At 46.1% G+C, this 13,466-nt stretch overlaps 1 protein-coding gene across 4 annotated transcripts in view; it reads right to left on the bottom strand.

The window, feature by feature from the left end:
• The window catches only part of JUP (junction plakoglobin), a 58,198-nt gene that overhangs the window by 15,054 nt on the left and 29,678 nt on the right, over positions 1 to 13,466 (bottom strand). For 3 of the 4 annotated variants that reach the window (XM_083408584.1, XM_083408585.1, XM_083408586.1), the window contains exon 2: positions 2,515 to 2,744. In XM_083408584.1, coding sequence (XP_083264710.1) covers positions 2,515 to 2,744 — 230 coding nt within the window. Of the gene's footprint in view, positions 1 to 2,514; positions 2,745 to 5,072; positions 5,104 to 13,466 lie in introns of those variants that run through there. The other variant, XM_083408587.1, reaches the window with a different exon arrangement.

Genomic DNA, 13,466 nt, shown 5'->3' on the forward strand with positions numbered 1-13,466 from the left:
GGTGCAGGAGTCCTCACATGTGAGCCAAGAGATAAGGCAGGAGTTAATTAGCCAGTGCGATTAGGCAGTTGTAACACAAAGCTGCTTAATTAAAAACATGAAAGGGAGGTGGGAAATGGGGACTGGTTTGCACTGGAAAAATATACACAGGGATTTGGGGGGGGGGGAGGTGTTGACGTGCCTAAATTATTGCAGCAACCTGGATTGCTGTGCTACGCAGAGAATCACAGCCGTTTGCTGCCTCTACCTGCAGATGTGACTGTCTCTCTGCAGTCTCCTACAAGTCGCTTCTGTATTTATCTCAGTGAAAAGAAAGGACAAAATTTGCTCTCCCCGTTTCCTGATCCTCTTCCATTTTACCGAAATCACATTGCCAAATTTTACAGGCACCGAATTTGTTTTGCAAAATCTGTGATGTCAGTCACTTGCAATATGCGTTCTTCACAAAAGAAGAACATTTCCCCAAAGAAGCCTGAGCAAGAGTATGTATTTTTTTTGCAAAAAAATCACAAAAATGCATACCCTTTGGTACTTTCAATAGGCATGGGTTTGTTCATACTTCAAGTTGCAGTTCCCATGTAGCAAAGTAAGTGAAAAGAACCAAGAAGAATTAGCTTCTCTGGGTTACTGTGGAAACACCCTTGAGCTACAGACTTCTCCGTCCTTGTACAAGTCCACCTTCACAACATCCTACCAGGAGGTACTCTTTCCATTTCATAGCCAGAGAACCACAGCTGAGGCAATGTTACTTGTCCCACCCAATGGGACTACAGTATGGCAGAATTTGGATTTGAATCCAGATTTCCCAGCTCACAAGGCTGAGGACCAGTTCTTATGCTACACGAGCAGTGAGGTCACGTCCCTAGATTCAGATGCCACCAGTTCATGTGGAATGAACTGAAACGTTCTGTTTTCTGTGACAACATCGTGGTTAAACTAGCCACTAACATGCACTCTCATGGGAACTAATCACAGCATAGGAAGTAATCACACAGAAGCGGCATTCTTGCAAAAATGTAAGAACTGTCTGGATATACTGCCCTGCTGGAGCAAGGCATCTCTTGGGTCTGTGTTAGTAATTTCTGAGCGCCGATTTAACCTTTAAAGCCCTACACATCCAGAGTCCTAGCCTCTTAGAGCACACTAGTGTTGGGACCCGCTGATGGCAAGTAAGAATTTTTGGTACGATCATCATCATAAAGTAAAGAGTTACAGCCTGACCCAGGGTGGGTTGGTTGGTTGCAACAGCAGCGCTGCTACCCATACAAAATTTATGGTAGAAAAAGGTAGGTCCAGTTCTGAGGAGCCTACCTTCTTTATGGAATGCCTTCTTCCACATCACCCAAACCACCTATGCTTTCTGCAACCAGGCTGTCAGTTACCAACAGCAGAGCTTTTTTTCCCCTGCTGCAGGGCCCGTTTTTCAGATTCCCTACCTATGCGGTTGGAAAGTTTAGCTCCCAATTCCAACCCCCCCTTCTTATTGGCTTTTTTTAAAAAAAAAATGGCATTAGAGTCTGGAGAGTGTTTGGATACAGTGCTGGTGAGATTTAATCTGGCACTATAACACCAGGTAAAATAAGTCTATGTCTCTCTCTTTTACAATGGAGGTGACTTCAGTATTGTATTTCGTGTTTGCCTTGTAAAGCTCCTCGGGAGATGCAACAGGGTGAAGAGGCAATATGCAACGCTGCTTCATCACATGACCTCAGGCAAGGGCGTGGCCTGAAGGTTCATGGTGCAGCAACCAGAGGTGGTTTTAGGGTAGGGTGACCAGTGCAGTCGCACTGGGCTCCACACTGCAGGCAGGGTTCAAAAATAGCAGGGTGCCAGGTGCATTTTGCGCCTAAAGGTTCTTCATTTGTGAGCACCTCAAAAAATCTGGAAGCCACTTTTTGAGCCTGGCTGACATTCAGGGATTACTGAAATATATGTGCTTTGAAGCATCAAAGAATATGTTAAGGATAGAAAATAAGTTTAACAATGAAGGGTAGAGTGTTTTGAAGTTTGGTACCAATATTTTTATTGGAAACACCAAATTAAACATGTATTCACAATTTCTGCTAAAAATGTGAAATTAACAATGTGTCACTTATGTGAATTGTGTATTAGTTCATGCTTATCAAAATAAAAAATAAAAAGGGTTGCCGAGCCAACCCCCTCCCCCCCCAAAATGGAGACTAGACATTCTGTTTTGGAGCCTATAACCCAGGTCCCAGAAGCCATTGGCTCCTGGCTTTACTATCCCAGCTTGTAACACTGGCTGCGGGAGGGAACCACAACGATTCAGAACAGAGTGTGAAAGGTGGGGGCGCCAAATTTGAGTGTTGCACAGATCACCACTGAAATGTCTCCCGCTGCAGCAGCCTTGCTCAAGCTAAGCTGGTCTGAGTCAGTACCCAGATGCGAGACTTCCTTTTGTTATTCAATAGAAACCAAGGATTGACTCAATAGAAACTCGATTGACTCCCATCATGTAGGATTCACGTAATAAGCATATAAGTTAAGTTTCACCTTGTGCCTGGGCTTGGGCTTGCCCAGCTCCAGCCTGGCTGTAAGTGGTGGTCTTCTTAATGGTGTACTGCTTGCCATACAGGTCGTCGTCGTCCACCAAACACTTGCTGCTCACCGATGGCACCTGGGTGTTCATCCCGGAATGGATGCCCGAGTCATAAGTGTATGTCTGCTGCCATTCCGTCACCTTGATGGGTTGCTCCATCATGTTCACCACCTCCATGGCTGCTCTGCAAGAAGATCCACCAGGGTTAAACCACAGCCATAATGAGTCACACCAACAGCTGAAATCCCCCTGTATCAAGTTCAGGAAAGTAAGCCAAACTTGGGTGCCTCTTCATACTGCACCCAACTAACAGAGTATGTGACCTGCACATTTAGCTTCGGAATTCCCCATACAAGAAGTAATGTCACACAGCCCCACCTCACCAAAAATACTTTTGTCCACCACATCCAATGAATTCCAACTTTTTTTTATTAGAACAAGGATAACTTCTAGAACTCACGATAGCGTTCAGAATGTAGCAGTTCCTTAGCCTTAATATATGTACTGCACAGCGCTGCTCTATATATTTTGCATACTAACACCAGGACAAAAATCTACAGCACGTTCCCACAGCTTTTGCATTTTCTGGGCAAATGTACAAGCTTTGTAGAGGCAACACAATCTTGCTCACCAAATACAGGATGACACAAGCTGTGTTTACACCACGTGGCACAAAGCAACAGCAGATACAAATTGGAAAATGCTCTGCTGTCTTCTCACTGTAGACCTTTACCTGATGGGAGTTCTCTCTGAAATGACCATGCGGCCCACATTCCATCTTTCACAGTTTTGCCTCACTCTCTTTTGAACTCAACTATTGTATACGGTACACCGTAACATGCTTGCTATTCCTTGTGGCAGAGTGTTCCGCAAGTCAATATAAGAAGGAAGGAGAAGCCTTATGAATGCTGAATTTTAGGGTCTAGGGTCAAGGGAACACAGTTTAGGATACAGACTCACAGAGGGAGTGACATCATGAAATCTTGATTTGCATATGCAGGTAAACCTCACAAATCATCACAGGAAGATCTTTCACGGGCACCAAATGCCAACTCCAGCACAGTCCTTTAAGGGAGATGGTTTATACATTCAACAGACTCCCCATGCAGATACACACCATACTTTTGAAGAACATACAACACACATTTAAAGCACATGACTTCCTCCAAAGACTTATGGGAACTGTAGTTTAAGGGTGCTGAGAACTGTAGCTCTGTGAGGGGAAACTATAGTTCCCATGATTCCTTGGGGAAAGTTATATGGTTTAAATGTGTGTTCGATGCGACGTAAATGTGGAACCACTCCATGTAAGGACTATATCAACTGATTGCAAAACAAACCACCAAGGACTAACTAAAGTATAAGAAGCCCATAGTCAAACTTATTTGGGCTCAGGAAGGGCTCTGACATTTTTAACGCAACAAGGATCCAGGGAAACATCCACACACAAAGCTATTTCCAGGAACATAAAACTCTTCAAAAAAGCCTTTATGTCCACTTTCAAAGTTTACATACAGGCACCGGCAGCGGGAGACCTCATTAGGGAAACCGCACCTCAGTTTAAGAACGGTTTTGGTTTAAGAACGGACTTCAGGAACAGATTAAGTTCATAAACCAAGGTACCACTGTAGTGCATACTACTGTTGGATCATATTGTTTTTGCACTGGAATAAACAATCTGCCTCCATCTTATTTTAAACATGCATTCTCCTCAAAGTCGGAGTCTGTGCCTTTTTTATTATTGCGCCCATCTTGCTTTCAAATATGCCACGTAGGATTAAAAGAAACCATGTAATGACAATGTCTACTTTACTCCATGGGACTGTTTTAACCTGCACCCTTAACTTTTTGACAGTAAATAAAAGGGCTAGATCTTCATTCTTTCCGCCTGTAAAACCCTTTCACTTAAGCCCGCTGCCACTCCCTCCTTTCAGAATGAAGTTCTCCTGGAAATTATATATATTTTAAAGGAGGGTGGGAAGAGGCCATGCAGAAGGCCACGACTATATGGCAGATCCTCACAACTGTACACTTTGAGGCTCATGCGGAGACGTAATGTGGAGGAGTCTGCAGCCAGGAAGGCAATTTTGGTAAGGGAACTCAAGAGATTCTGCTACCTCCTGGCTTGTACAGTATGCAGCAAGGGAGGGCAAGAAAGAAGGAAGCAGGGTTTGAAGAACCGAGAATACGCCAGTCCACATGGGCTCCCTTGCAGGCAGGAGATGGAGCAGCTTCTATGCACGCTGGGGGGAACCTTTAAATGTGGCTCTTTTATTAAAGCAGAGAAACCCCAAGGCATCCCGAGAGAAGAACGAGGCTTTGAAAGGTAGCACAACAAAAGCACTTTGGAAAGGAACTCATCTCTAGCCCAGCCAAGCCAAAAGCCTAAAAATAAGCATACACCGTGGAATGTGCCTTGTTTGCTTTTGGAAGCCATGGGCAATTGCCAGAGGAGACATGGGGGGGGGGCATTGGAAAGAGGGGAAGCGAAAGACATAAACACACCACTCACCGAGATGGTATCTGCCTCTCCCAAGAAGCTTGCCCTGGAAGTCTGGAGACAGGGCTGGTTGGAAGCCTGCTCCAGACTCCGCCTGCTTTCCTAGGAAAGGGTGTGATGCTAGAGAAATACCTGTTAAGTCACCCCCCCCCAAAAAAAAGAAGATACTAACCTCGCCCTCTGAGGCAGCCCTATGCTAATTCTACAGGATAGGAATGTGAGAGGGAAGCGCTGATGCCAGGGTGACAGTCAAGGATGATTACCAAGATAAAAGTAGAGTGAGTGAGTGAGTGTATCTATGAGAAAGAGAATGAACGCTGTGCAAGTCAACACATGCATCACATCTGAAGGAGAAAGGAGGTACATGCACAAATCACCAACTCAAGTTTCCACAAAGCCCGGGGTGTGTGGGTATGTGCAGCTGAGTCATCACGAGTGAGGCTGGGCAGAGTGCTTTCCCCGTGCAATTTGAAGGCAAGATGTTTGGCTTCACCATCTGGGGGCGGGGGAGTAGCAGGACCCATGTAGCCAATCGGTTCAAAGCATCCTCATGCATCTTCAGCCTGAACCCAGCAGGGGCCAGTTCAAAAGTCAACCTGACCTCTAGTGCAGGGTGGGAGGAGAGGACCTTGCTGCGAAGGGAGGGAGCTGCTGCCCTGCTCCTGACCACACGTGAGAACAAACCAAAGAGGACAGGCCGATATGCATTCTATACTGACGGGGGGGGCACGGTTTTTATGAAAGGAATTGTGTGCATACTTTTCGAAAACAACTGAATGTGGTGGTGGAGGAGGAGATTCGCACTTGAGACTCGACAGCCGCTATTAGGGGAAAGTATACCTAAAGCCTTGTCAGTGTCAACCGCTCACAGAATCACAGAGTTGGAAAGGACACGGAGGGTCATCTAATCCAAGCCTCTGCAAAGCAGGAATAGTTAGGGATTCTTTTACTCTTTCGATCAAGGTGTGTCTGCGGTGTCAAGGTTTGTCACCTGCTAATATAACACTGCTGCCTGAAGCAACATCCACATATTCTGTCTTTCATTTCATGTAGTAAGCCAATGTTTCTTTATTCTCCTGTGCATGAATTTCATGTGGGTGTGAGGATATGGGTAAGGACATTCGTAAAGGGGGGGAAATAACAGACAAGGCTTTTTTTTCTTTTTGCTACATGCTGCCTTGAGAAGGGTCCATCTTCACTCTACATATGTTATGACCTTAAAACAGAATTCAGCCTGAACTGAGAACTGGGGGGAGGACAGGGGCGGAAGAGCTCCTCCTGCTGCCAAAAAGGGCCCATGACAAATCAGATCACCTCTTTCCAAAATGGCAACCACTCTCCCAACACTTTGCACAGTAGCAGTGTATTGCACGTTTGTTTTGCTTCAAGCCAGCAAAACCTAGCAAAATAAATAAAAACTCTCTCTAGGCCTCAGCAACCTGCTGCCCTCCAGATGTTCCAGATGTGCTGAACGGGCATGATGGGAATTGCAGCCCAGAACATCTGGAGGGCAAATGATGCCATATCTTAAGAATACAGCTTTTCGGCGCTCTTGCTTTTGAAAAGCCTGAGGGGTGCAGGCAAACTTTCAGAAGCCAGAAGCGGGGATGCGAGCAGGCAGAAAGACTGAAGCGTCTTGCACTGTTCCTTGTTCCTACCCTGCAGCCCAGCTAATACTAATTTATGTACATGTCACTCATTTCCAACAGCTGCCACCCTGCAAAGAAAAACCTCCCGTGTATTTGAACACCTGGAAGTACAATAAATTGAGCAAAACCCCGATGCAGTCAAATTGCAGATGTGCCTCCCACTGCCTGCCCAGCATCAAGTTTCGGGGCAGCACACGTAAGCCATGCTCACAAACCCTTGACTGGCTGCCTGTGGCAAGAACTGCTAGGAAGCTTGAGACCTAAATAGCAGCTGCTATGCTAGGTTAATCACGACTACATGCTGAGCGCCTGAGAAACAGCTTTCTGAAGATGAATAGCCAAGGGAGACTCTCGTGTGAGAAAAACTGGATTTTTAAAAAAATCAAAAATCAAAGGAGCCACTATTTTAGTGGACCACGACAGTAAGACCTTAAAGATATTTATCTTCCAGCTCCATCACAGGGTAAAAGTTGCCACATCTTGCCAATCCTATCCAGAGCTGCAACCAGCACAGTATCCATAATTATTATCCCCACATCTGTAATGCTGGCCCTCCTCCAAGGAGCTCTGTGCATGATACATGCCTGTATCTCATTCTGGCCTCACAACAACGCTGTGATACAAACAGGAAGAGCCATCGGTGATTAACAGGCATTTTGTAAGGGACTGACTTGCCTCACGCAATGGCTATATGTCAGGGGCTTGAACCAGGGTCTAAGGTTGTATACACAGCATCCATTTAAAGCACTTTTCTTCCCACAAAGAATCCTGGGAGTTGCAGTTTACCCCCCCCCCCCCAGCTACATACATGCTTTAAAATGTATGGCGAGTTTGCAGCCTAGGAGTCAACGGATGCAATTAGCAGGATTGTGTGGTCAAGCTGATCTAGGCAACCTCACTATCTGGGGGAAGCAAAGTTCACATATCTGAACATTCTCCCCACGAATACACTACGCAGGTTGAAAATTAGCATGCTCTCTCCCACTTATTTTTTGTTCAGTCTGGTTCCTGTGGGCGGGAGAGTTCAGGCAAACAATCCCACTCCCTGTCTGCAATGATTAAGTCCAGGAAAAGCTTTAACACTTGATTCTGCCGATTGCGGCCTTAAGTAAAAAAACAATTCTAGTAACTGACAGCACCACAGACAAGACAGGAACACGTATGTCCTAAATCTCAGCTGTCCTTAACTGTCATTACTTCTCCCAAAGAAACATGGGGATCACAGTTCTGCAGCAATGCTGAGAATTCAGATGGAGGGGGGGAAGGGGATCTCGCAGAAATGCAACATTTTTTTTGTGGCTGCTAAACATAACTGCATTCTTAAGTATGTGCATCATCAAACTGGCTGGGAATAAAACATGGCCAATACCTACTAAGAACACTGATAGAACAAGGTAAAACTCTGGTATTGAAGCAACTGGATTGCACACCAGCAAAATGTAGCTTTATGCTACGTCTGTGGTTAGCGAAGGTGCCTCCCTTCAAACAGAAAGTTAAGAACAGCTACCACACCCACGTTAGGAATGATGGTGAACTGCCACCTCCTTCTCCAGGAAAGCCAGTCAGGCAGGTTCCTCCCTCCAGGTGCAGAGAGATGAGGAAAAGTGGAGGACATATTCCTGGGGGAAAGGAGCTTCTCAACCTGGCACTCCCTTTGCCAGCGTCCAGGCAGGTCAATGCAATTCACTATATAATGAACTGGGCTAAGATGGAAATATCCACCTGGGTCCAGATACAGTCATACCTCAGGTTGCGAACGCTGCAGGTTGCATGTTTTCGGGTTACGGACCGCGCCAAACTGGAAAGTACCACAACGGGTTACTTCCGGGTTTCGGCTCTCGCACATGCGCAGAACCGCAAAATGACGTCACGAGCATGCACAGAAGTGCCGAATTGCATGACACGCATGCGCAGACACAGCGCTGCGGGTTGCGAACGTGCCTCCCGCACAGATCACATTCGCAACTCGAGATATGACTGTAGCTTCTTGGCTGTGAAGTTTGCTAGATGCCCCTGAGCCACTCACTTCCAGGCCACTTCAAGCATTATTTGCTTTCCTATATCGAAAACGCTTCCAAAAGGGGTACAAGGTTTTACAATTACGCTTAACCTACATGCAGCAATACAGACATGGGTGCAGTTGTAGTCACAATAATTTCCATTTTTGGGGAAAAAATAAACCCACTCTTAATGAAAAGAAACTCAGGGTTACAATAATTCATTAACAAATGTGTATTCCATAAAACAAACATCAATGCAAAAAGTACATCTGTGCATCGGACTAACCACGGGTCCACATGTATCAGAGACGTCAAGTTCCACGCAACATTGGGGGGGGGGGGGCGCTTGTCATAGGAAGACCCAGCAAGGCCCGGCCCCTCAAGATTGTGGGGGCTCAGCCCTGTTCCCACATACTTTGGGGGGAGTTCACCCCATAGAGTTGGCGCCTATGACATGTACACACACGGCCTTTCACCGAAAGGAATGTATGGTGTGTGTGTATACATATATTTTGTGTGTACGCGTATATTTTATACACACAGAGTTGCAAAAACGTAAGAGCCTGCTGGATCAGCCAATAGCCCACCTAGACCAGCATCCTGTTCTCACAGTGGCCAACCAGACACCTATGGGAAGCCCCAAAGGAGGATTTGAGCACAACAGCGCCCTCTCCTACAATTTCCAGTAACTGCTGCTGCTTCCGAGGTAGAACCAAGCTACTGTGGCTAGTAGCCTTATCCTCCATGGATTTGTCTCATTCTCACAAGTCCACCTCCAAAGTTCGATTTGCAGGTTCTCTTTGTGGTGTTAATTGCTGCTGCTGTAATGAAGGTGGTGGGAGGGAGAACCACACAGGGAGCTGTGCACAGGCCTCAGCACATGTAGTAACTGGCTCTGATGTGGGGGTAGGGCAGTTTTAACCAAGTCAGCAGAGCCACTCATTTGCAGGTAGTTGTGCTGACATGATTGAAATCACCACACCCCATAGCGAAGCTGTTCCCACACAGTTTAGCACAGTGGCGGCGGCAGCAGCAATCATACACATACACACACAAAGCCAATATGAGAGCCAAACCTGACACTCTGTCCCTAGCTCTCCAGTTTATGCAATTAGTTTTTAAAACCGTAAAGAGTTATGTTCTTCCCGCAGGTAAATCCTCTCCTTCATCTGGTGCGGGAGCCATATGGCAGCTAGTTAACCAACTGGATCTGCCCCATAAAGAATGAGCCCTTGGCAAGAAGATATGTAGAATCCATTTCTTCCGGGTGTTTCACTATCTCAAAGCTGTGCACCGAGCAAAAACTCAGCCATGTTGCAGGGTAGCGCTTTGAGCTCCCGAGCCATTTTCAAACGGCATCAGCAGTTTGCAAAAGTGGAAAAAAGCGGAGGGAATAAAGTAACGCTAGACTCCGAGAAGAAATGCTGCCTTACATTAGTTGACTTACAGGCATTACATACCTAAAGGTTTCAAGGACAGGTTTCAAGCACATATCCTAGCATACCGGGGGGGCGGGGGGGCAAGGTTTAGCTTAACAAACAATTCCCTCTTGAGTTTAGAGAGCTCATGGCTGAATTTTAAATTTTTCATTTCCCAGAGCTTCAGATGCTTACCAGCTGTATATAAAAAGCCAATTCATTTCTAATGTTTCTGGCCCTTCAAAATGGGAGTTTAAGTACAGCACGGCTATTTTTAACATCTACCTTTGCCTGGCGTGCAAAACACAAACAAGAATGCAACAAGAGCCGACAACACAGAGCGGCCGACACTGTAGAGTACTTGAAGAAGAGAACAGCATGAGACAGCCCATTTTCGGATCAGCCCCGAAAATACTTTTGAAGCCCTAATACAATTCCCATGTGTATCTGTATTATTTTTCGAAAAAGTCATCTACGCTTTAGCGATTCATTAGGCTGATTACATTTTAAGTATTGCAAACAGGCACTTTTGTGATGTACTTGAATGAGACAGCACTGGGTGGTTTTGCAATTAATCCACAGTTACTAACCTTCAAAAACTATTGGCTGGCCTACCCACAAATATATCTGGACTGTCTATTTGTGGCACACAGGCAGCCTGGAAGGTTGCTGTTATTATCATGCCTTGTCTTGAGTATGCAACGGCTTACAGTTTAAGAGACCGTAGCTGTTATTAGTTGCTGGAAGGAAACAGCCACCTCTCACTTTTCCTTCATCAAATTTAAAGGATATTTTCGGCAATGGTAATACAGCAAGTCCAAAATGGTTTCAATAGAGAAGCTTAAGACCATCACGGAAGAACACTACAGGATGGACCATTGTTCTGATCCAGCAAAATGTCCTTATGTACATTTACCTATGTGAGAGGTGATCATAGAGCTGGAAGGGACCCTGAGAATAATCTAGTTCAACCCCCTGCAATGCAGGAAAATGCAGCTGTCCCCTTAGAACCTGCAACCTTGGTATTATCAGCCCCACGCCCCAACCAACTGAGCTATTCAAGTTAGATGAAGCAGTCCTGGCGTGTGGTTTGCATACCCCCTTGCCTTTAAGTTCTCATCTATTTAAAAACCCAGCTCATCCTCCACTGTACTGCCAAACTTTTGCAGGCCACGGGTTGCTTTATCGCCTTCAGATGTGTGAAGTTTGGACCAAGGCCATTTTGCCTTAGTGGCACCCTCTTGCAAAGACACAAAAGAGCAACGAGGCTCAGCAGGCTTGCTACACCCTCCAGAGTGTAATGCACTTTTGAAGAGACTGAGAAAAGCAAAGGCCAAGTATCTGGACCAGGGGTATCAAAGTGGCACTCTCCAGGTGCTATTGTAGTACTACAACTTCCATCAGCCCCAGCCAGCATGGTCAAGAGTTAGGGGTGATGGGAGTTGTAGTCCAGCAACGTCTGGAGGGCACCAGATTGGGTCCTCTTGGGAAGAGGAAGACAGCCAGGCTTGTTGACTTTTGTTCCTCATTCCAGGCTGAGCTGTAAGATATGGCCCAACTCCTTTATTCAGGAAGCTGGTTTCAGAACCACCTGGGGGAATTACAGTGCTTCCTGGTTCTACATATTCCAATGGGGGAGCTCGGATTAATCAGGTCAGTGATTGGGATTGGTGGGTGGAGAGGGAGGGAGGGAGGGGGAGAAAGGAAGGGAAGAAACTCCCATGGCTGACTAAACCAAGGAGCTTCCTTTTATGGACATGCTGAGACAGCTGAACTCAAGAGTTTTATCCTATTCTGTAAAACACATTCCAGCTTCCTCCCTCCTCCCCCTTGTCTCCAGCAAGGGTTGAGTTGAATCAGAAATCCAGACCTAGAAGAGACACCAGGACTGAGAAGCAACAATAGCCTGTTCCTTCCAGGCAAGTACCTCAAGGAGTACCTCCCGCAGATTGTCAAGCCGACTAGGAGCAGAACTCCCAGCACTAACCAGACTGTGGATTCATCAAAAGATCTGGCCCAGCCCCACTGCTGAGAAATGGCTCGATTTAAACCCTTTTCTCCCTGCACAGGGATGGCACCTAGAAACCCAGTGCTGATGATTTTAGAAATTCTGAACATTTACTTTTGATTTCCTTAGGTTCCAAAAATACTTTAAAGGCATGGGTTGGGAACCTGCAGCCCTCTGGATGCCATTAGACTACAGCTTGCATCACCTCTGACCATTGGCCATGCTGGTAGGGCAGATGGGTGCTGGGGTCCAATAACATCTGGAGGGGGAGCACGTTAGTCGCCTGTGGTTTGCTACGGTCACCCTTAGCCACAAAACCATGCGTATCAGCATACAGCATGCAATCAAGTGAGTCTGTCCAATTCCACAGGGAACTAGATCTCTGGGGAGAGATTTCCAGCCACCCCATGCAAAAGCTGGTAAATAAGCTAGAGCATGCGCACATTATAAAAGCAGACGAGATATGCCAAAACTCCCTGAAAGGGTCAACTTTTCCCACACCCGACGCCCACACTCATGCACAGCTTATCTTAGCTACATATGCAGTGTGGGAGCAGCTGTTAGCAGCAGCCACTGCCAAGCAAAGGCAAGAGGCTCCTTGCTTAGAGAGACTGCCACCTGGCTGAAGGAGATCCATGCACTGTTCCCACTGGGTAAAACTGGTAGCTCCATGAAAACGAAAAAGCAGCTTGCTGAGAACATCTGCACAGCAAATTCCTTGTCCCTATTTATTTTTTAAAAGATCTTGCACCAAAAAAGACACCCTCCTCCTCTATGTTGTTGTTGTTGTCATTGTTGTTGTTGTTGTTGTTGTTGTTGTTCTGCAGCTTCCCTCTTGCCCGCTGCTCTGGACAAGTCAGGTTTTAAAAACCATACACTGGATATGTATGAAACGCTGTATGTGACACTTTATGAAATCACAGACATTCAGAACAAGTGAAGTCAATCTCTCAGACACTCAGAGAGACTTTTACTATGTCAAGAGTTTCATGATCTAAGGTGGCAGGAATAGGAAGGAAAGATGCAGAGTAGGATCATCGTGAGGTTAAATTACTTCACACACAAACCTGTTTGGTGTCCCTGAGCTGTGTAGAAAAACCCACAGGTTGCTGCACCTAAGCCAGCCAGCTCAAAACAGTTAAACAAGACAAGGGGCTAGAAAGTGGAAGCTGGGAGTTGAAATTAGCCGCCATTGCCCTGCACAAACAAAACATCCCTTCTAATTGCTGGGGAGAACCAAAACCCCACAGGGCTTCCTTGCTCCCTTTTCAGGCACCGCAACATAACATGTGACGGTGGACTGTGAGCAGCCTATTGTTCTCTCTCTAGAA

Source organism: Podarcis tiliguerta (genome assembly GCF_965153285.1).
Source record: "Podarcis tiliguerta genome assembly, chromosome: 13".
In the NCBI taxonomy this organism is placed as follows: Eukaryota; Metazoa; Chordata; class Lepidosauria; order Squamata; family Lacertidae; genus Podarcis; species Podarcis tiliguerta.